General features: G+C 47.2%; 2 protein-coding genes across 2 annotated transcripts; both read right to left on the reverse strand.

Annotated features, from left to right (window-relative positions):
* Positions 1 to 774: 774 nt before the first annotated feature.
* Positions 775 to 1,653, reverse strand: LOC123453132. Its single transcript, XM_045129898.1, has 3 exons — positions 1,417 to 1,653; positions 1,101 to 1,311; positions 775 to 1,009 (listed from the first exon to the last, which is right to left on the reverse strand). Exons 1-3 carry the CDS (start codon positions 1,469 to 1,471, stop codon positions 901 to 903), a joined length of 375 nt encoding a protein of 124 aa, XP_044985833.1. The 5' UTR covers positions 1,472 to 1,653; the 3' UTR covers positions 775 to 900.
* Positions 1,654 to 4,493: 2,840 nt separating this feature from the next.
* Positions 4,494 to 13,926, reverse strand: LOC123453133 (putative disease resistance protein RGA1). Its single transcript, XM_045129899.1, has 2 exons — positions 11,509 to 13,926; positions 4,494 to 6,514 (listed from the first exon to the last, which is right to left on the reverse strand). Exons 1-2 carry the CDS (start codon positions 13,470 to 13,472, stop codon positions 4,642 to 4,644), a joined length of 3,837 nt encoding a protein of 1,278 aa, XP_044985834.1. The 5' UTR covers positions 13,473 to 13,926; the 3' UTR covers positions 4,494 to 4,641.
* Positions 13,927 to 24,091: the final 10,165 nt, after the last annotated feature.

Raw genomic sequence — 24,091 nt, forward strand, 5'->3', positions numbered from 1 at the left:
AGCCGTCAGGTTGGTACTTCATCTTTTCTTAAAAATTAAAAAGCTGATATGTTCGATCAGAACCACGAAACTGAAGGACGGTTTAGTTTTGTCCAATCGATCGACGGTCGCCTCCATTGACACACCCGGTCGACATGGGTACACGGCGCATCCTTCTGCGGTCTTGCTCCTCGCTCCTGCTGCTGTCATCGAGACTCCCAAATTCGGTGCGACGGAGGATGGACGACACAACAACAGATACATACATATATAGGATAAGGAGATGTAGTACGATAATTTTGACATTGCAAATACAATAAAGTTTCTAATTTCTATTTTTTAGTTCACTTTTCATAGTGATCATTAGAGATATAGGTTCTTGCATGATTGCCCCCTCAATTAAACATCACAGCATAGCAGTTCGACCGAACAGGGCACTAGGTGAATTAGATGGCTTGTTTAATTATCAAATATTAACATGTAATCTTCAATTGATATCTGTTGCGGTATCACTTGAGTTTTATTTTATTTACCTTTTTTACATCTTGTGTTTTAAAACTACATATTTAAGTAATCATGGGGAAACATCAGTCTGATTGGCAGTAGCGCAAGAGAAAACAAAATCAACAAAATTTGATTAATAGATCTTATAAGGTGCTATTGATAAGTTTGTTAAATAGGAAGCATCACACACATTATAACTGATGGATGGTTCATTTTTTAACAAGATATAGAGCCCTATTTTTCTAGTTTCGCACGGCCCCAGATTTTGCCGGCCTACATACTGTACAACAGTTCAAGTTACAAGGAGGGGTGTATTTACGCGCAAACGACTCGCATGATACATCCACGCGATGCAGGCAGTAGGGCATTCCTGCAGCGTGACGTGGTACTAGTATTGCGTACAATATACATGTCCGGTCAGGCGTTGCCGGCGGCGACGTGGAACTGCGGCGTGTAGGTGTGCGCCTTGCCCGGCCTCTCTTCCTGCGGCGGCTCGTTGAGGAAGGCCGAGTTGCTCCTCGTCCACCTGGCCACGCATCCAGTCCAAAACAATCAACAGATCACTAGATCAGGATCGAACGAATTGATCACATCAAATCAAAGTATTCGTCACGTACCAGTCCTCGGGGCCGCCAGCCACCGGAGATGACGCTGGTGACCTGCTCTTAGGCGAGCTCCCCAGCGGGCTCTTCTCGATAGGTCGACCAGGGGAGCCAAAAGGCGAGGTGGCGTGGTCGCCGCCGTCCTGGTCCGGCGCCGGCTTCCCGCGCTGCCGCCAGAAGGCCTCCACCTCCTCCTTTGTCAGGGACCGGTTCCTCATCACACGAGCTGGTCACACACACACAGAGTTAATTAATTATTTGGCGATCAAAGCAAAAGGGACACATAGACATGGCTGCAAGGAGTAAGTGAACAGTGTGGGTAGCCGCGTACCTTTGGTGTCATCGCCGAGAACAGGCGAATCCCAGCCGGCCATGAGAGACCCCATCTAGGCTCTAGCTAGCTAGCTAGGATGATCGACTTCTTCTTCTTGAGATGGATGTAGAATCGTCGAACTCGAATATGTAGTTGTAGTTGTAGGGTCGATGAGACGAAGAATATATGTGTAGTTGATAATACCGGATCGAGAGTAGTGATAGCTGATGAGCACCATCGATGGATCTGGTGGTATTTATATATGTCCGCGGCGGGGATACCGGATTAGCACACGGGATTGTCGAACATATCCGGACTGGCACCGGGACTAGTGGAGTGGTTTCAGTTGTAACAAAACCTGGGGCCGAACTTGTGTGCTTATCTTAACCTGCAAGTGGCCATTGGTCAAGGCATCGTTATCAGTGCTTCAGTAGTACTTCCTCCATTCCTAAATATTGTTCTTTTTAAAAATTTCACTACAGACTACATAGAAAATAAAATGAATGAATCTACGTAAAATATTTCTATATACATTCATATATAGTACTTAGTGAAATCTCTTAGAAAGAGAGATATTTTGGAAACGTACTCACATGATCCGTGACATCGAAGACAGAGTACATCCTGAAGCTAGATTAGATAGAATATATACATGCATCGTTATCCAGCGGCGTGCCGGGAGGAGGTGGTGACTATGCGGCGTCGTCATCCGTTCCATTCCTCTCGCCACTGGATAAAAATGGTTTGCTTGAGCACCAGGCAATCAGTTTCAAAAACTGCACTACCAACTCCCAGCCGGTCTGCCAGTGACACAGCTTGATGGAGAGCGACAGTTTCAGCATGCACTGGATCAGTAAGGGGATGTTGGGCACCAGCCGCAGCAAAACAAATGTCCATTGCCGAGTCTCTGCAGATTAGCCCCCAACCACCGGGCCCCTGTTTGTTCCGAGAAAGCTGCATCGATATTAACCTTCACCATGTTGTCTGGAGTCTTCTACCAAGACTTCCCTAGCTGACTTGCAGGTGAAGTCTGTTGATATTCATATACATAGTAAATGGTGAACTTTCGGTGGACATTTGACCTTCCAGATGTCCTGAAAAACTGCAGAATTTTGCTCCTCTGTGTTACGCAATCCAGGGTCCGCTAACACCAACGTTTCCGACCCACATGCGTCAACAGGCCCAATTGGAGAGCAACAGCGACTTATGACAGGCCTTGGGCCCTCTCCCCCCAAAAGATTAGCCTGTTAGGATTTATTCCGGACACCTGGGCTCTGATACCACTTGTTACGCAATCCCGGGTCCGCTAACACCAACGTTTCCGACCCACATGCGTCAACAGGCCCAATCGGAGAGCAACATCGACTTATGACAGGCCTTGGGCCCTCTCCCCCCAAAAGACTAGCCTGTTAGGAGGGGACACCCTCACCCTTATAAGTCGTGTTATGTCTCCTTCCACAACCGATGTGGGACTAAACCCAACACTCTGCTGTTGAGCTTTGCCCCAGCTGTTGAACAACTTCCCTCTTGAGCATTTGAACTTTTATCCTGTAAGCTGATTTAACTGACAAACGGCCTTTGCTATCAAAGTGCCAGGCAACAAAGTCCTCCACTTGCTCACAGATGGGAATGCTCAAGATAAAACAGACGCCGTTCGGGTGGAAACAGCCCGAGACAAGATCATGGTGCCAGGAACCAGTACCCGGGTGAATAAGTTCGGAGACCTTAGAGATCAAATTAATACCTTGATGTGATACCAGTCTGTGAGTAACTCCCCTCAGAATCCACGGGTCCTCCCAGATCGTGACCCGAGTGCCATCCCCTATTCTCCAAATCATCCCTTCCTTTAGCACTTCTAGCACCTTCAAAATGCATTGCGGCACAATATATCTGAAGTGTTTCGCTATATCAATATCCTAATTAGATGCCTCCTTGATCTTCACCAAAATTCTCGTTATCATGGTGGAGGAAACTCGTGCATTGTTCTTGTTTCAAATCTCTCATACCGTGAGCGCCAAGAGGCAAGCGAACACCTTGCTCGATCGGCTGCACTAATGGCTGCTCTAATGGCTCCACGGCTATTTGCCCTTCGGATACCTGCATTAACAAAGTAAGCTTGAAGGGATATAAGTATATAACATACCACCCCATATACGGTATAGCAAATGACGAGAATTGATACATCGGTCACAACAAAGAAAAAACAAATTTTGAAGAAATTTGCACAGAGTTTGATGTATGACTGTTGTATCCAAGCTCAAGAACAAAATCCAAAAGAGGGTATGTACAGATGTTCGTACCAAACAAACGCAAAGAGCAGCAAGAGATGTGTTCGAGTTACTTGACTGGCTAAGCTTCTCATGAATGTATTATCTCCACCGGTAGCTAGCAGTAAATTGCCACAGACATGTACTAACATGCAGCTTGCTTCAGATTTAAGTATTTAATTGAACAAAACAGGGAAGGGTTGCATGCTGGATATATATTTACAGCATTACTCTGTTGAATATCATGTGGGTGCAGACTAATCACCATCAGGACATATTTCTTTAACAAATTACATTGCGCATTATTCAAAATAACCTACCAATGGTAGCAGCTGATCAATTTCATGTTCCATAAGCCACAGATTCAAGACTGGAAATACCTGATAAGATCATTGGATTATTTCTCCAGTTCATTCAGCTAGATATAAAATAAAAGAAAATGGTTAACAAGAAAAGCGCCGGCATAGCTTTAAAATTAAATCATTTACTTTCCAACTTCAAAAAATACAAATAATATGATGGTTCAGTAGTCATTACAAATATAGTTGGTCACAGCACAGAACCAAATGCCCCATAGTGATATGGTTGATGCATTGTCAGTCTGATTATGGTAGAAAGATAATGCAATACAGAGACATTCGTTTTTTTCCTTTTAAAAAATACTTCTACATTTGCTCGTTCACACTATATTAACACTTTCTCATTAACGAAAATTATGAGGAGCCAAGCGTGTTAAAAAAAGCCAAAATACAGAAGTGTGAATAATATGTTGGCAGATCATATTACAACGAAAATAAAAGAATCGGGAAGTTTGGACATACCAAATAGTGCAATCTTTGGAGAGTGGGCGCAGGCACATGGCTATTTACAGATTAACACCAAACAGGCAAACACCATGGAAGCCAAGATATATTGGCCTGCGTTTAGGTTTGACAGATCATATTACAGCTCATGCATCATCATCTATTGACACCTCTTAGCTAATATCTACGTTACAGATATGTGCAATCTTAACCCAATCAACCCCCTTGTTCTTTTGGCATCGCTTCTTGAACTCAGAGTGGCAATTGTTTATTCGCAGAGTCATCAGCGAAGTAGGCATGTCAGGCAAACTCCGGATCAATTTCGCATTGGATATATCTAAGGATTCAATAGAGCTCAGACGGGCCATTTGTGGGGGCAGGCATATCAGACGAGAAGCATCAGAAACGTGTAGGCCTTTAAGTGCCCCATTTAGCAGTAACCACTCCTCAGGTAAGTGTGCCAGTTCAGGACCGCCAAGAATTCTAAGTTTCTTGACACACGAGATGCTTCGTAACGGCTCGCTAAGCAAGAGGGACGGATTGTCAATATCAAGCTCATCCAGGCTAGAAAAACTAGAAGGGTCATGTATCCACCCAACAGAGGGGTCTGCAATAATCTTGGTGCATCCATGAATTTGCAGTGACACTAGTGATGGACTCTTGTGGATCCCATTGATTGAAACTAGCTCTTGGCAATCCCATATCGATAAGTTTTCAAGATTTGTCAATCTTGCGAAGGCTTCACCTGAGGGAAGAGATGTAATTGCACAATTACCAAACATCATATTAGTTAACCCTGACAAACATGCAAACACTTCTGAAGGGAAAACTGACAGTGCACAACCATCTAAAAATAACCGTTCCAACGAATTAAGACCTTCCATTGAATGAACTAGTGGCTGTTCAGCTTCGCCGCACAATCCTAAAGTGATTGTTTTCAGGGTAGGGGGCAACCTGATTTGTCCTGTCACCAAATTTGGGCACTTTAATAGTTCAAGGGTTTTAAGGGAGGCAAGTGAACCAAATGAATCCCCAGGTAGACATGACAGGCTTGCACATTGTTGGATGGACAACTCCTCGAGTGCAGATAGAGAACACCCTTGCCATAAAGTTTCCAGATTTTGACAGTTGGAAATCTTGAGCTTAGAGAGAGCCATGTCCAATGATGGTGACAAGCTTGTATCAGAATCCCCAAAAAATGTTGGCATAACTAGCAGACTAGCATTATGAATTTCAACATATTGAATACTGATAGGTACACTTGGCAGTGTTCTCAGCGCCTCACAGTTACGCACTTTTAGCGTCTCAAGCCTAGGGAATATGTTCTTATCATCCAATCCACCCCATTCCACAAACTTTGGCATGCTTTCAATATCTAGCACCTTTAGATACTGCAATCCAAGCTCATCACTTCCATAAAATGAAGAATCCACACACTTTACTAATTCCAAGTTAATTATGTAAATGTACTGTAGATAACGTAACTGCCCAAGAGGTGGAAGACGCTCCAATTTTTTACAATCACATATGTAAACATATGTCAAACTAGTGAGGGTGGGATTTTGCAGCCAACTTGGAGATCGAGAACCAGGATATCCTTCAATCCTCAGTTTATGTAAATTACAATGTGGTTCAAGTTTGTCAAAAACCAACTCAGTTTGGCCTGGCTTGCATGAATTTGAAGAGTCTCGAGACCAGCTTAACGTTACTGCCGACAGACACTTTTTCTGGTCCAACATAACTTCGGCAGCTTCTTCTGCGCTGTTTACCTTGTCAAGACCAGAAACATATAAATGACGGATGTTCGTCAGATTGTTTAGTTCACCAATAGTGTAACCACCTTGTTGTTTGATGCAGAAACCATATAGCTCATGGAGAGAAGTAAGCCTTCCTACATAAGGAATCATTGGCATTATTCCATAAGATAGTTGCAGATGACGTAAATTAAATAATTTGCACAGTCCCCCCATTTCCCTGTTCTGAGGAGCTGCGAGTTGGGGATCATCGAACTTCATTACTTGTAAATGATAAAGCTTGTACACAAGTGTTAGGCAATCCAATCTGGTCATAGCCTGCCATATTTCGTGCTCCTATATTTGCATATAAATCGGGCCATTATGGTTAGGATTGTATTGATTTGTTTCCATGATTATCTTGTAACCTGTCTATATATATGAGGTAACACGGAACCCACAATTGTGTGGTCAATTACTCTTGCCTTCTGTTTCTATCATGGTATCAGCCAAACGATTCTCTTCCATCCCCATCCACTTCCCCCGCCGCCCTAGGGTGCCGCGCTGCCCCTCCTCTCCACCTCCAGCCGCCGCCGCCATGCCCGACGCCGGTCCTCTCCATCCCCACGCTGCCCTATGGGCGCAAGCCAACTCCATCCAGAACATCAAGAGCCTCATCCCCGTCACCCTCGACCTCAAGGCGTCCAACTTCTCCAAGTGGCGCAACTTCCTCACCATTGCCGTCAACCAGTTCGCCCTCGCCGATCATCTTGAACCGGCACCCCCTCCAGCTGACGCGGAGTGGCTGCGGATGGACTCCACCGTCCTTCGGTGGCTGTACGGCTCCATCAACCCCGACATCGCCGACATGGTCATGGCAGCCGGTACCACGGCTGCCGCTGTCTTCGCCGGCATCACCTCCCTCTTCCGCGACAACCAACAGGCGCGTGCGGGCTACCTCGGCCAGAAGTTCCGCAACATCGTCCAAGGCGACAAGACCGTCACCGCCTACTGCCTCGAGCAAAAGACGGTCGCTGATGCTCTCGCCGACGTCAATGCCTCGGTCTCCGACGACGCTCTGGTGTGGAACACCATCAAGGGCCTCAACGACCACTACAAGGACATCGGCAACCTCGCGCCTCTCATCAAGCCGTTCCCCACGTTCCTTGAATTTTGCAACATGCTTCTTCTCCAGGAACTTAAGCCGTCCTCCCCGAGCTCTACGTCGCCCGCGGTCTTCTACTCCATTCCCGCCAACGGTGGGCCTCGCGGGGGATCTGCGCCTCCACCACCACAACCGGCCGGTCTCGGTGCTCCGGCGCCATATGGTGCTCCCATCGGGTACGGTACCGGCCGCTACAAGGGAAAGAAGAAGAAGACTTGGGGTGGTGGTGCCCCCATCTTCCCCAACATGCAGAACCCCTGGACCGGTGCCATCCACATGTACCCGATGATGGGTCCTGGCGCGCCCACGCACGATCATGCCAGCCCCGTCAGCATCCTCGGACCGGGACCCCGCCCCTCGGCGCCGCTGCATCGCCCTCCTGCTCAGGGCTACATGGCCCTGCCTGCCCCGTCACCTCCAACCCCACAGGCGACGTACTCCTACACCGGCTACCCCGCCTACGGCTCCTCCTCGGCACAGACGTGGGATCCATCCGCCCTCGCGAGCTACTTCAATACCATGAGTCTCCAGGCTCCTACGGAGTGGCACATGGACACTGGGGCCTCCGCTCACATGTCTTCGGACGCCGGTAATCTCACCTCCCTCTCTTCAACTCCTCCACATCAACATGTCATCGTTGGTGATGGTTCTTCTATTCCTGTCACTCATTCTGGACATGTTCGTCTCCCCACCTCTCATCATCTCACTCTTCGTGATGTCCTTGTTACTCCTCGTATTGTTAAGAATTTAATCTCAGTTCGTCAATTTACCACTGACAACTATTGCTCGGTTGAATTTGACCCTTGGGGCTTTTCTATGAAGGATCTCAGGACAGGGCGCGTGATTCTCAGGTGCAGTAGCTCGAGTGACCTCTATCCGCTCACTACCTCGCCGCACGCTCTCACCGCCATCACCGTCGACTCCACCCTTTGGCACCGGCGCCTCGGCCACCCCGGTCATGACGCGTTCCGGCGCCTCGTCTCGTCATCCTCGCTTCCTATAAATAAAGTGCACAAGGATCCTAGTTTATGCCATGCTTGTCAACTTGGCCGTCATGTCCGTTTACCTTTTTTTGCTTCTACCACTCATACTCATAGACCGTTTGAGTTAATTCACTGTGATTTGTGGACTTCACCTATTTAGAGTGTATCTGGCTACAAATATTATCTTGTCGTTTTAGATGATTTCACTCACTATGTATGGACATATCCCATGCGACAAAAATCTGAAGCTTTTGCTCTTTTGTCTAACTTTCGTACTTATGTCGCTACACAGTTCTCTCTTCCTCTCCAAGCGATCCAATGCGACAACGGCCGCGAATTCGACAATCGCGCCCTTCAGGATCTCTCCGTCCAGCACGGGATCCTCCTACGTTTCTCATGCCCATACACCTCTCCACAAAACGGTAAAGCTGAGCGCATCATTCGCACTATCAACGACGTAGTTCGTACTTTGCTTTTTCAAGCGAGCATGCCTCCAAAATTTTGGGTTGAAGCCCTCCATACGTCCACCTATCTTCTCAATAGATTACCCACCAAAGCCCTTGCGGCTTCCTGTCCTTTCTTCGCTCTTTTTAACAAAACACCAGACTACACCCTTCTTCGTACTTTTGGTTGTTTATGCTACCCCAACATCGCATCCACTATGTCTCACAAACTGTCGCACCGTTCAGTCGCATGTGTTTTTCTTGGCTATCCATCTAACCACCGTGGCTATCGTTGCATGGAACTTGAAACTCGTCGCATCATCATCTCTCGCCATGTGATTTTTGACGAAACTCGGTTCCCGTTCGCTCCTCTTTTTTCTGTCTCTAACATGCAGCAGCACGCCTCTACACCGCCCTCGGACGTTGATCCGATCGACATACTCGACTCGGTCGTCGTGCCACCCATGCATGTTGGGTTGCGTCCCTCCGCTGGGTCGTCTCGGTCAGCTGGACAGCGCCTCGCCTCCTCACCGACAACCTCCGAGCCGGCCTCGTCACCCTCGCGCACGACGGCCCACTCGGCACCGTCCACGCCGGTCCACTCGGCCGTGCGGACGTCGGTCTCGCGCACACCAGCTTTGCGCACGCCAGGTCATTCACCGGCCCATCCGGCCTCGCCTGCCTCGGTCTCGCTCGACCGCGGCCCATCTCCAGCGGCTTCTGCCGCCGACTCCGACACCGCGGCTTCTGGCTCCGCAGCCTCCGACGCTGCCTCCTCCACGCCCTGTTCGTCTCCGACAACGACACCGCCGTGTTCGCCGCCCCCGGCACCTGTGGTCGTCCCTCCTCCACCGGTAACGCGTCGACCAGCTGTGGCTGCTCCTCACCACATGGTGACCCGCCGCCAAGCCGGCAAGACCATCGGTCCGCGTGAGCGTCTTAACCTCCACGTCGACACCAAAGCTGCTCCATCACCGGTTCCCAAGTCTGTTCGTGGTGCTCTAAAAGACCCGAACTGGCTCGCAGCGATGACTGACGAGTACGGTGCTCTCCTCGCTAACGACACGTGGGAACTTGTCCTCCCGCCAGCCAACGCCAACGTCGTCTCCGGCAAATGGGTCTTTCATCACAAACTCAAGCCGGATGGCACCCTCGATCGCTACAAAGCTCGATGGGTGTTGCGCGGATTCTCTCAGGAACACGGCATCGACTTCGATGAGACCTTCAGCCCGGTGGTTAAACCGGCTACCATCCGGGTCATCCTCTCGGTCGCCCTCTCCTCCAACTGGAAGATTCGCCAACTCGACGTAAAGAACGCCTTTCTTCATGGGCGTCTTAACGAGGTGGTCTTTTGTCACCAGCCAACTGGCTTTGTTGACTCCGCTCGCCCTGACCATGTGTGCCGCCTCAACCGTGCACTCTATGGCCTGAAGCAAGCCCCTCGTGCGTGGTATCACCGCTTTGCGAGCTTCATCACCTCCTTCGGCTTCACCTGCTCCAAATCGGATACATCCCTATTCACTCTGCATGGTTCCATGGGGACTGCTTATCTTCTCCTCTACGTCGACGACATCATCCTCACAGCTTCTACATCGACCCTGCTTGAGCGCGTCATTACCGCTCTCAGCGCCGAGTTTGCCATGACCGATTTGGGCGAGCTACACCACTTCCTCGGTCTTGCTGTTCGTCGTGACTCCAGTGGGATGTTCCTCTCGCAGACACAGTATGCTCTAGAGATTCTCGAGCGTGCTGGCATGAGCTCCTGCCACCCTGCCTCAACACCCGTGGACACATCGCCTAAGCTGGCCGCTGCCGCCGGCTCACCTGTTGCTGATCCTTCAGAGTATTGGAGTCTAGCTGGTGCTCTACAGTACCTGACGTTCACACGTCCTGACATCGCCTACGCCGTCCAGCAGATTTGTCTTCACATGCATGATCCCCGTGACCAGCACTTGACCTTGGTCAAGCGTGTTCTCCGCTACGTCAAGGGTACCCTGCACCACGGCCTTCAGCTCACACCCTCATCCACGGATCGCCTTGTTGCTTACACTGATGCAGACTGGGCTGGTTGTCCTGACACTCGCCGATCGACCTCTGGCTACTGTGTGTTCCTTGGCGACAACCTGGTCTCGTGGTCCTCCAAGCGCCAGCACACCGTCTCCCGCTCTAGCGCTGAGGCAGAGTATCGAGCTGTCGCTAATGTCGTCGCTGAAGCAAGTTGGCTTCGCCAACTCCTCCAGGAGCTTCACCGACCTCTCCCTGCTGCCACAGTCATTTTTTGCGACAATGTCAGCGCCGTCTACATGTCCACGAACCCCGTTCAACATCAGCGTACCAAGCACATCGAGATCGATCTTCACTTCGTTCGAGATCGTGTTGCGCTTGGGCACATTCGAGTTCTTCATGTGCCTTCTTCCCGACAGTTCGCGGACATCTTCACCAAAGGCTTGCCATCGCCATTGTTCTTGGATTTTCGGTCCAGTCTCAGCGTCCGAGAATCTCCCGTTGTGACTGCGGGGGGCTGTTAGGCAATCCAATCTGGTCATAGCCTGCCATATTTCGTGCTCCTATATTTGCATATAAATCGGGCCATTATGGTTAGGATTGTATTGATTTGTTTCCATGATTATCTTGTAACCTGTATATATATATGAGGTAACACGGAACCCACAATTGTGTGGTCAATTACTCTTGCCTTCTGTTTCTATCAACAAGCTTGGCAAACCAACAGAAATGTGCCATGTGTTTTCGCCCCCACTTAAGAGACAAATAGCGAAGATGAATTAAATCACCCACCGAATCAGGAAGCTTACACGACGAGTTTGTTATTATGGATAACACTCTTAAGCTTCTGGCCACAACTAACACTTTACTGAGCATGTGCACTTGCTCTACCTCGTCCTGGTCTTCAAAATGCATAAGAAGTGTGCGCAGTCTCTTTGCATGAGAGATCTGTTCAATAACAGCAGGGTTTATCATTTCAATGCATATATGACGGACAGTCTTTGGAATACGTCCAGAGAAATTCAAGTCCACTCTTGTGCATTCACTCGCTGACACAGACCGGGCCAACTCATGCAATAGATCATGCATAACAAGTTTTTCTTCGTAATATTCATCATATAAATTGCATTTTATAGCACGACCAAGACGAGGCACTGATTTCATGTCAAAAAAGCACTTTTCAGATAATGTGTTTAAATACTTCATACCAATATCCTCTGGCTGTGTCGTATCATCCACCAATGGTTGGATCAGTCCTGAACCCATCCATAAGTACACCAATTCTTTCTTTGTGAACTCATAGTCTTTGTGAAATAAGCTGCAATACCTGTAACACACTTGCAAATGTGTTGGTAAATGTTGATAACTTAGCCTTAACACCATCATAATCCCTTCACTGCCCTGTTGTATATTATGAAAATCTGAGTCCAAAATTCTGTTCCACGTGCTACTATCCTTGTTGTCATTCAACAATCCACCAAGAACTTTTGCTGCCAATGGAGAACCACTGAGTTTTTTTACCATTTTCTTGCTAATCTGTTGTAGGTTCCTGTAGTCATCTGGATTAGCACCAGAAAATGCATACATGTTCAAAAGAAGCAGGAGGGCAGTTTCTTTCAGCCCAGATAATCTTAAACACCGGGAATCCACCTGTTTTGTAGTTCCCTCTTGCACTTTTGTTGCAGCAACAACAGCTACCGACTGCATTCGGGTTGTCAGCAGGATCTTGCTTTCTTTCTTCCCACGTTTCAATGGAGCTAAAAATTTCACCCAATCCTGCTTTCTCTCATCATTCCACACATCATCTAGTACAAGGAGAAAGGTCTTAGAAATCAACCTCTCCTCAAGTGCTTTGTGGAGTGCATTTAGACCAACCAGGGTTATCTCATTTCCGGTGATGTCTTGAAGGATCTTTTTCGTCAGTGCTTCAATGTCGAAATCGTGAGAAGCACAAACCCAGATGATCAAATCGAAGTGCTCTTTGACATCTGTAGCACTACATATATCTTGAGCAAGTGACGTCTTCCCTATCCCACCTAAACCAACTAGAGAAAACACAGCGATATCACTGGCATTACTTTCAGGCTTGGTCAACCAATGGACTATACTCTTCCTCTCTTCCTCTCTGCCAAGCAGAAGGCCACCAGGCAGTGAGCTTGTCTGGCGCGAGTTTCTGAGCTCCACATCCTGCTTATGGGTCCTCATCTTATCGATGTTCAAGTGGTTGAGAACCTGGAAGAAACGCTCTACACCAGCCACAACATCATCAAGAGTCTTGACTGAATTCCTCAGCCTCTCTAGTGACCCCAGGTTGAATGCACGACTGAACCCTTGAATGACCTTGCGCTTGTACTTACGCACCTTGTTATCTTGCTCTTTCTTCACCTCCTTCTCAAGCCTGTAGTAGTCAAGCTCATCGAGCGCGTCTTCGGCCTCCTCGACGGCATCTCGAAGCTGCCACAGCCATGCATCCAACGCTCTGCTCTGATCTCTGATTTCCTCGGTGTCGACGGCATCGAAAACTACCTCGATCTGGGGGAGTAGCCTCTCTCTGGCGCTCTTCAGCCCTCCGGCTTTGTGGTTGTCCATCAAATAGTCGAAGGCCTTGTTGACAATATTGGAGATGATTGATGTCGCCATAGCTTTGCCTGCAAAAACAGCAGCAGCGGAAGCCATGGCTGGGTTATCGGGGGATCCGCGGCCGGTGAAGGAGAGGGCCCGGCGGTGGTGAGCACGCGCGTCAGGTGGCGCTCGGTGGAGATGCTGGCGGACGGACGGCACAGCCTTGTGGTGGCGCCGGCGGACGGAGTCAGAGGAATCCAGGCGGGGACGGAACGGCGTGAGAGCCGAGCTGGATCTGGAGCGGAGGCTTCGATCGGGGAGATTCCGGACGAGGACTCGCCCTGGCTGCACCAACACGCCTCCGGCACCGATGCGCCACCTGCTCAGTGCTAAGCTCCTTCCTCGTCTGATCCCCTCCGGCGAGGCGGCATCCACCGGACCTCGCAGGCAGTTCCCCGGCGCCGCGCTCACCCTCGGTGCACGGACGCCGACGTGCGACTTGCCCACCTGGTCAGCGCCTCGTCTGATCCCCTCTCCGGCACCCACACCCACACCCAGCGGCTACTTGACTCAGTTTTCTACTCCTTTTTTTTAGACAATCTGAAAAGCTTTTATTATACCGACCGCCACAATGTTTATAAGACGAACGGAAGTTCACGTCTGCCGCATCAACATTCACTTTCATCATGCCTAAAGGTGGTTGGATCCACATTGTTGGCCTCACTGCTTTGAATGCACCGTTGGAGAGTCCGGTTTCTTCAAGACCTGGAAATCGTTCAGATAGAAGTTGATAAAACAGTGCGTGGAAAAAGGCTCTGAAATATATTCTCATACAATGCCTTTCTCCTTGCTGTCCAGATGACCCATAAGGTAGTCGTCAAGCGAACAAAATGATCACTCGTCAATGCATTCTTCATAGCAAAGAGCTAGTCCCTCACATTTTCATTGTCAAACCGACTCATTTGATCCACAATAGCATCATCAGCAAGTGCCCATGCGTTGTACGCCAACGAGCAGTTCAACAAGGCGTGTCTCCATGAATCCCTCACACCACATAAGACACATGCCGCTGATGTTGACATGTTTCTATGTGCAAGAACATCTGCTATTGGAATAGAGCTCCGTGCGAGGTACCAAAGAAACATCTTGATTTTTTATGGTTCTTCTGTCTTCCATAGATCAGCCCACTCATTGCTTGCATGGTCCGCTATCGATGCACCATCATTTTCCTCAATCCAATTCTCCCTCGTGGTTTTTGTTTGCACGATTAGTCTGTAAGCAGATTTGACAGAGAAAGTTCCTCTTGTCTCTCTGCCTGAGGCTCAAAAATCATCGACATTCCTTGTGCACAGGGGAATAGCTAGTACGGCTTCGGCATCAATTGACAAGAAGACTGAACCAACCAACTGCTCATTTCAGCTCGATGTCACCACATTAATCAATTTTGAGATCATCTTGGCGCGTTGGGGATCAATGGCGCAATAGGCCTCATCATACCTGGTCTCAGCAGCCAATTACGTGTCCATATTTCAGTCGTTCACCCGTTACCGATCCTCCGGATTAAACCCGGCCTAAGCATGTCTCTTCCATCTAGGATCGCTTGCCAAATTTGCGAGGGTCTGCTCCCAAGCTCCGCTTCCGTAAGAGCAGTTTCAGGGAAATAAACTGCCTTCAATATTCGAGCAGTGAGAGACAATGGATTATTTAGTACCCTCCATGCTTGTCTTGCTAATAGAGCAATGTTAAAAACCTCCATGTCCCGAAAGCCCAGGCTTCCAAGGTGTTTTGGCCGTGTCAAAATATCCCACGCCACCCATGCTGGTTTATGTTTCCCTGCCTTACTTCCCCACCATAATTGCCGAATTATGGAGGAAATGTTGTCACATAGTCCCCTAGACAGTCTAAAGCAGGCCATAGAATAAACTGGTAGCGCCCGAACCACTGCTTTAATAAGCACCTCCTTTCCCCCTGCCGACAAGAGCTTCTCCATCCATCCCTTCACCTTTTCCCACACTCTATCTCTCAGATACGTCAGTGGGCAAGCCCAAATAGCGCTCATTATGTGACTCATTTTGGACGTTCAAAATTGCCTTGATGTTGTCTCTCAGATGTTCTCGGCATCCTTTACTAAAAAATATTAAAGATTTGTCATGGTTCATGAGTTGTTCCGATGCATTACAATATACGTCCAATAGGTTTGAAACCTCTACTGCCCCCTCTGTACTAGCCTTGAATAACAACAGGTTGTCATCCGCAAAGAGGAGGTGGTTAACAGTTGGAGCTGTGTTTGTTGAAAATATGCCCTAGATGCAATAATAAAGAGACTATTATTATATTTCCTTGTTCAATATAACCGTTATTATCCATGCTAGAATTGTATTGATTGGAAACTCAAATACAAGTGTGGATACATAGACAACACATTGTCCCTAGTGAGCCTCTAATAGACTAGCTCGTTGATCAAAGATGATCAAGGTTTCCTCACCATAGACATGAGTTGTCATTTGATAACGGGATCACATCATTAGGAGAATGATGTGATGGACAAGACCCAAACTATAAACGTAGGATATGATCGTGTCAGATTACTGCTACTGTTTTCTACATGTCAAGTATATGTTCCTATGACCATGAGATCATGCAACTCCCGGACACCAGAGGAATATCTTGTGTGTAGCAAATGTCACAACGTAACTACGTGACTATAAAGGTGCTCTACAGGTATCTCCGAGGGTGTCTCCTGGGTTGGCATGAATCGAGACTGGGATTTGTCACTCCGTATGACAGATAGGTATCTCTGGGCCCACTCGGTAATACGACATCACAATGAGCTTGCAAGCAATGTGACTAAGGAGTTGGTCACGGGATCTTGTATTACGGAACGAGTAAAGAGACTTGCCGGTAATGAGATTAAGCTAGGTATGGAGATACCAACGATCGAATCTCGGGCAAGTAACATACCGGTGGACAAAGGGAATAGCATACGGGATTGATTGAATCCTTGACATTGAGGTTCAATCGATGAAAGATCTTCGTAGAATATGTAGGAACCAATATGGGCATCCAGGTCCCGCTATTGGTTATTGACCGAAGAATGTCACGATCATGTGTACATAGTTATCGAACCCGAAAGGTCTACACACTTAAGGTTCGGTGACGATATACGCATAATTGAGTCATAGTGTTGGTGACCGAAGGTTGTTAGGAGTCCTGGATGAGATCACAGATGTGACGAGGAACTCCGAAATAGTCCGGAGGTGAAGATTGATATATAGGATGAAGGTCATCGGAGTCCGGAAGTGTTCCGAGGCGTACCGAGGGAATCACGGAGTACAGAAATGGGTTTTGGGAGGCCCCAGCAATTGTTGGAGGGCTCATGGGCCAAGAAGAGGGGGCACCGCAGCCCACGAGGGGACTGGGCATAACCCCTCTTCCCAATCCACTTCGGCCGAAGGGGGGTGGGCCTCCTTGGGGAGCCGCCAGCCCAACTTGAGTGACAAGGCACCCAAGTGGGGGGTCACCCTAATCCTAGCCGCCGCCTCCCCCCTCCCTTGGTCGCCGCCCCCTAGGGGGTAACCCTAGGGTTCCCTCCTCCCGCCCTTCCTCCTATATATAGAGAGGTAGAGAGAAGGCAGCCGCACGACAATCTTGCCGCAACACTGTCCCACCTTTCCCTCGTAGTTTCTCTCCTCCATAACCCCACGGCGAAGCCCTGCTGAGATGTCACCACCAACACCTCACCACGCCGTCATGATGCCGGAGGACTCGGTCTACTAATTCACCATCACTTTATGGATCGAGGAGGTGAAGGCGTCACCAAGCTTTACATGTGTTGAACGCGGAGGTGCCGTCCGTTCGGCAGTTGATCGGGAGATCGCGGGACGGTTCATGATTGGATCATGAAGACGTACCACTACATCAACCTCGTTCTTGAATGCTTCCGCTTAGCGATCTACAAAGGTATGTAGATGCACTCCTCCCTCTCGTAGATGTTGATCTCCATAGATTGATCTTGGTGAGCGTAGGAATTTTTTTTGTTTCCCATGCAACATTTCCCAACAGTGGTATCGGAGCTAGGTCTATGCGTAGATGACATCTCAATTAGAACACAAAGGAGTTTGTGGGTGTTGATATTCAGATTGCTTCCCTCCTTTGTCTTTTCTTGATTCCACTGTACTGTTGGATGAAGCGGTCCGGACCAACTTTACTCGTTCACGTACGAGAGACCGGTTCCATCGAGTGACATGCAACTTGTTGCATAAAGATGGTTGGCGGGTGTCTGTCTCTCCTACTCTAGTTGAATAGAATTCAACAAAGGCGATCATTGTAGAAGGTTAAATAGCAACTTGCGTATCACCGTTGTGGTTTTGCGTAGATAAAAAATGTTCTTGCTAGATACACATAGCAGCCACGTAAAATTTGCAACAACAAATTAGAGGACGTCTAACTTGTTTTTGCAGGGTATGCATGTGATGTGATATGGCCAATGACATGATGTGATATATTTGATTATGAGATGATCATGTTGTAATAGTTAATATCGACTTGCATGTCGATGCTACGACAATGGACATGTGTCATAGGGTTGTCCTTAATTATTGTATGACGTCGGTGTCACTCATTAAGCGCTATGTAATACTTTACTTTATCGCTAAACAGTAGCACTAGTAGTACAAGCATGGTTGTCGCGACAACGTCGATGGTAGCACAATGATGGAGATCATGATGATGGATATCATGATGATGGAGATCATGGTGTGGTGCCGGTGACGATGGAGATCATGTCGGTGCTTTGGAGATGGAGATCAAAAGCACAAGATCATGACCATATCATGTCACTTATGATTTGCATGTGGTGTTAATCCTTTTTATGCACCTTGTTTTTCTTAGGACGGTGGTATCATTATAAGGTGATCCCTCACTAAAATTTCAAGATAAAATTGTGTTCTCCTCGAGTGTGCACCGTTGTGAAAGTTCGTCGTTTTGAGACACCACGTGATGATCGGGTGTGATAAAATCTACGTTCACATGCAACGGGTGCAAGACAGTTTTGCACACTCGGAACACTCAGGTTAAATTTGACGAGCCTAGCATGTACAGACATGGCCTCGAAAACAAGAGACCTAAATGTCGAACATGAGTCATATAGTTGATATGATCAACATGAAGATGTTCACCATTGAAACCAGCTCATGTCACGTGATGATCGGACTTGGGATGGTGGATTTGGATCATGTGTCACTCGAATGACTAGAGGGATGTCAGTTTCAATGGGAGTTTTTAGTAGCATGATTAACTAAACTCATTATCTTGAACAATAGTCTAAGTAATTGATGCAAATTTATGTTGTAGATCAATGGCTCGCGCAGTAGCACCCCTGAATTTTAATGCATTCCTAGAGAAAGCTAAGCTGAAAGATGATGGGAGCAACTTTGTGGACTGGGCCCGTAATCTGGGGCTTGTCCTCATGGTTTCCCAAAAGAATTATGTCCTTGATACACCGCTAGGTGACATGTCACCTTAACCGGCGACCCAAGATGATATGAACATCTGGCAGTCGCGTCTGGATGACTACTCAGTAGTTCAGTGTGCGATCTTGTATGGCTTAGAACCGGGACTTCAAAGACGTTTTGAACATCATGGAGCATATGAGATGTTCCAGGAATTGAAGTTTACCTTTGAGAAGAATGCCCGAATCGAGAGGTATGAGACCTCTGATAAGTTCTATGCTTGCAAGATGGAGGAGAACGGGTCTGTCAGTGAGCATGTACTCAGAATGTCTGGGTATGCCAACTGTCTCGCTGAGTTGGGAATTGCTCTCCCGCCAGAGGCGATCACTCACAGAGTTCTCCGATCACTGCCACCTAGCTAGAAAAGCTTTGTGCTGAACTACAACATGCAAGGGATGAATAAATCACTCGTCGAGCTGTTTGCGATGCTGAAAGTCGCTGAGTCAGAAATCCAGAAGGAATATCAATTGTTCATGGTCAATAAGACCACGAGTTTCAAGAAAAATGGCAAGGGCAAGAAAGGTAACTTCAAGAAGAGTGGCAAACTGTTGCCCCTCCCATGAAGAAACCCAAGGCTGGGCCCAAGCCAGAAACCGAGTGCTATCATTGCAAGAGGACTGGTCACTGGAAGCGAAACTGCCCCAAGTATCTGGCCGACAAGAAGGCGACCAACTTTAAACAAGGTATATATGATATACATGGTATTTATGTGTACCTCACCAACTCTCGTTTGTAGTGCCTCGGTATTTGATACCGGTTCGGTTGCTCACATTTGCAACTCAAAACAAGAACCGTGGAATAGACGAAGGTTGACGAAGGATGAAGTGATGATGCGCGTGGGAAATGGTTCCAAGGTTGATGTGATCGCCGTCGGCACGCTCTCACTTCGATTACCATCGGGATTAGTGATGAACCTGAATAATTGTTATTTTGTGCCTGCGTTAAGCATGAACATTATATATGGATCTTGTTTATTGCGAGAGGTTAATCATTTAAATCAGAGAATAATGGTTGTTATATTTATATGAGTAACATATTTTATGATCATGCACCCAATGTGAGGGGTTTATTCTTATTGAATCTCGATAGTAATGACATGCATGTTCATAACATTGATGCCAAAAGATGTATAGTTGATAGTACCACTTTCTTGTGGCACTGCCGCTTGGGCATTATTGGTGTAAAGCACATGAAGAAACTCCATGCTGATGGACTTTTGGAGTCACTTGATTTTGAATAACTTGACACATGTGAACCATGCCTCATGGGCAAGATGACCAAAATTCCGTTCTCCGGAACAATGGAGCGAGCAAGTGACTTATTGGAAATCATACATATTGATGTGTGCGGTCCGATGAGCATTGAGGCGCATGGTGGGTATCGTTATTTTTCTCACCTTCACCGATGATTTGAGTAGATATGGTTATATTTACTTAATGAAACACAAGTCTAAAACGTTTGAAAAGTTCAAACAATTTCAGAGTGCAGTGGAGAATCATCGTAACAAAAAGATCAAATTCCTACGATCTGATCGAGGAGGGAATATCTGAGTTATGAGTTTGGCACTCACTTAAGACAATGTGGGATTGTTTCAGAGTTAACTCCGCCTGGAACACCACAGCGCAATGGTGTGTCCAAACATCGTAATCATACATTATTGGATATGGTGCGTTCTATGATGTCTCTTGCCGATTTGTCATTGTCATTTTGGGGTTACGCATTAGAGACAACAACATTCACTTTAAATAGGGCACCATCGAAGTCCATTGAGATGACGCCATATGAACTGTGGTTTGGTAAGAAACCACAGTCATCGTTTCTTAAAGTTTGGGGATGTGATGCTTATGTCAAAAAGCTTCTGTATGAAAAGATGAAACCCAAAGTGGAGAAATGCGTCTTCATAGGATACCCAAAAGAGACAGTTGGGTACACATTCTATCTCAGATCTGAAGGCAAATGTTTGTCGCTAAAAACAGAACAATTCTTGAGAAAGAGTTTCTCTCGAAAGAATTGAGTGGGAGGAAGATAGAACTTGATGAGGTTGTTGAACCGTTACTTCAACCACAGAGTTGCGCAGCGCAGAAAGATGTTTCCATGGAGCATACACCAATTGAATAGGAAGCCAATGATGATGATCTTGAAGCTTCAGATCAAGTTGCTATCGAACCTCGTAAGTCGACAAGGGCACACACCGCTCCTGAGTAGTACGGTAACCCTATCTTAACGGTCATGTTGTTGGACAACGATGAACCTACGAGCTATGGAGAAGCGATGGTGGGCCTGGATTCCAACAAATGGTTAGAGGCCATGAAATCCGAGATAGGATCCATGTATGAAAACAAAGTACGGACTTTGGAAGAATTACAGGAAGGGCGAAAGTCCATTCAGAATAAATGGATCTTTAAGAAGAAGACGAACATCGACTATAATGTCATCGTCTATAAAGCTCGACTTGTGGCAAAGGGGTTTTCACAAGTTCAAGGAGTTGACTATGATGAGACTTTCTCACCTGTAGTGATGCTTAAGTCCGTCAGAATCATGTTAGCAATAGCTGCATTTTTCGATTAAGAAATTTGGCAGATGAATGCCAAAATAGCGTTCCTTAACGGTTTCCTTAAGGAAGAGTTGTATATGATGCAATCAGAAGGTTTTGTCGATCCATAGAATGCTAACAATGTGTGCAAACTCCAGCAATCCATTTATGGACTGGTGCAAGCATCTCGGAGTTGGAATCAAAGTTTTGATGAGGAGATCAAGGCGTTTGGGTTTATACAAGTTTATGGAGAAGCTAGTACTTACAAGAAAGTGAGTGGGAGCTCTATAGCGTTTCTAATATTATACGTGAATGACATATTGCTGATTGGAAACAATATAGAATTTTTGGGAAGCGTAAAGGATTACTTGAACTAGATTTTTTCAATGAAGGACCTAGGAGAAGTTGCTTACATATTATGCATCAAGATCTATAGAGATAGATCGAGACGCTTATTAGGACTTTCACAGAGCACATACCTTGACAAACTTTTGTAGAAGTATAAAATGGAACATTCCAAGAAAGGGTTCTTGCCTGTGTTGCAAGGTGTAAAGTTGAATAAGACTCAATGCACAGTGACCGCAGAAGATAGAGAAAAGATGAGTGTCGTCCCCTAGCTTCAGCCATATGCTTTATCATGTATGCAATGATGTGCACAAGACCTGATGTCAGCCTTGCCATAAGTATGCGGAAAGGTTTCAGAGTGATCCAGGAATGGAACACTTGATAGCGGTCAAGAATATTCTGAAGTACCTGAAAAGGACTAAGGAAATGTTTCTCGTATATGGTGGTGATCAAGAGCTCACAGTAAAGGGTTAGGTCGATGCAAGCTTTGACACTGATCCGAATGACTCTAAGTCACAAACTGGACACGTATATATTCTCAATGGGGGTGCGGTAAGCTGGTGCAGTTCCAAGCAAAGCGTGGTAGCTGATTCCACAAGCGAAGCAGAGTACATAGCTGCCTTAGAGGCGGCTAAAGAAGGTGTCTGGATGAAGGAGTTCATGACAGATCTTGGAGTTGTGCCTAGTGCATTGGATCCAATGACTCTGTTCTGTGACAACACTGGTGCCATTGCTCTAGCCAAGAAACTCAGGTTTGATAAGAGGACCACACACATAAAGCGACGCTTCAATTCCATCCGCAATTACATCAAGGAGGAGGACATAAATATTTGCAAAGTGCACATGGATCTAAATGTTGCTGACCCATTGACTAAGCCTCTTCCACGAGCGAAACATGATCGACACCAGAACTGTATGGGTGTTAGATTCATTACAATGTAAATCACATAGTGATGTGAGCTAGATTATTGACTCTAGTGCAAGTGCGAGACTATTGAAAATATGCCCTAGAGGCAATAATGAAGAGATTATTATTATATTTGCTTGTTCAAGATAATCGTTTATTATCCATGCTAGAATTGTACTGATTGAAAACTCAAATACATGCGTGGATACATAGACAACACACTGTCCCTAGTGAGCCTCTAATGGACTAGCTCGTTGATCAAAGATGGTCAAGGTTTCCTGACCATAGACATGAGTTGTCATTTGATAACAGGATCACTATAAAGGTGCTCTACAGGTATATCCGAGGGTGTCTGTTGGGTTGGCGTGAATCAAGACTCGGATTTTTCACTTCGTATGACGGAGAGGTATCTCTGGGCCCACTCGGTAATACTACATCACAATGAGCTTGCAAGCAATGTGACTAAGGAGTTGGTCACCGGATCTTGTATTATGGAACGAGTAAATAGACTTGCTGGTAATGAGATTGAGCTAGGAATGGAGATACCGACGATTGAATCTCAGGCAAGTAATATACCGATGGACAAATGGAATAGCATACGGGAATGATTGAATCCTTGACATTGAGGTTCAACCGATGAAAGATCTTCGTAGAATATGTAGGAACCAATATGGGCATCCAGGTCCCACTATTGGTTATTGACCGAAGAGTGTCTCGGTCATGTCTACATAGTTCTCGAATCCGCGGGGTCTACACACTTAAGGTTTGGTGAAGATATAAGCATAATTGAGTCATAGTTTTGGTGACCGAAAGTTGTTCGGAGTCCCGCATGAGATCCCAGACATGACGAGGAACTCCGGAATAGTCCGGAGGTGAAGATTGATATATAGGATGAAGGTCATCGGAGTCCGTAAATGTTCCGAGGAATACCGAGGGAATAACGGAGTACCGAAAGGGGTTACGGGAGGCCCCGACAATTTTTTTTGGGGGGGTGTCATGGGCCAAGGAGAGGGGGCACCGCAGCCCACCACGGGGTTGGGCGCATCCCCTCTCCCCAATCCACTTCGGCCGAAGGGGGTGGGCCTCCTTGGGGCGCCACCATCCCAACTTGGGTGCCAAGGCACCCAAGTGGGGGGGCACCCTAACCCTAGTCGCCGTCTCCCCCTCCCTTGGCCATCGGCCCCTAGGGGGTAACCCTAGGGCTCCCTCCCCTCTCCCTTCCTCATATATAAAGAGGCAGAGTAAGGGTTGCCGCACGACAATCTTGCCGCACGACAATCTTGCCGCAGTGTTTCCCCTCCTCTCCCTCGTAGTTTCTCTCCTTCATAACCCCACGACAAAGCCCTGCTCAGGTGTCACCACCAACACCTCACTGTGTCGTCGTGCTGCTGGAGGATGATGTCTACTACACAACCTTCTCCTTGTAGACGTTGTTGGG

Source organism: Hordeum vulgare, chromosome 5H (assembly GCF_904849725.1).
Source record: "Hordeum vulgare subsp. vulgare chromosome 5H, MorexV3_pseudomolecules_assembly, whole genome shotgun sequence".
Lineage (NCBI taxonomy): Eukaryota > Viridiplantae > Streptophyta > Magnoliopsida > Poales > Poaceae > Hordeum > Hordeum vulgare.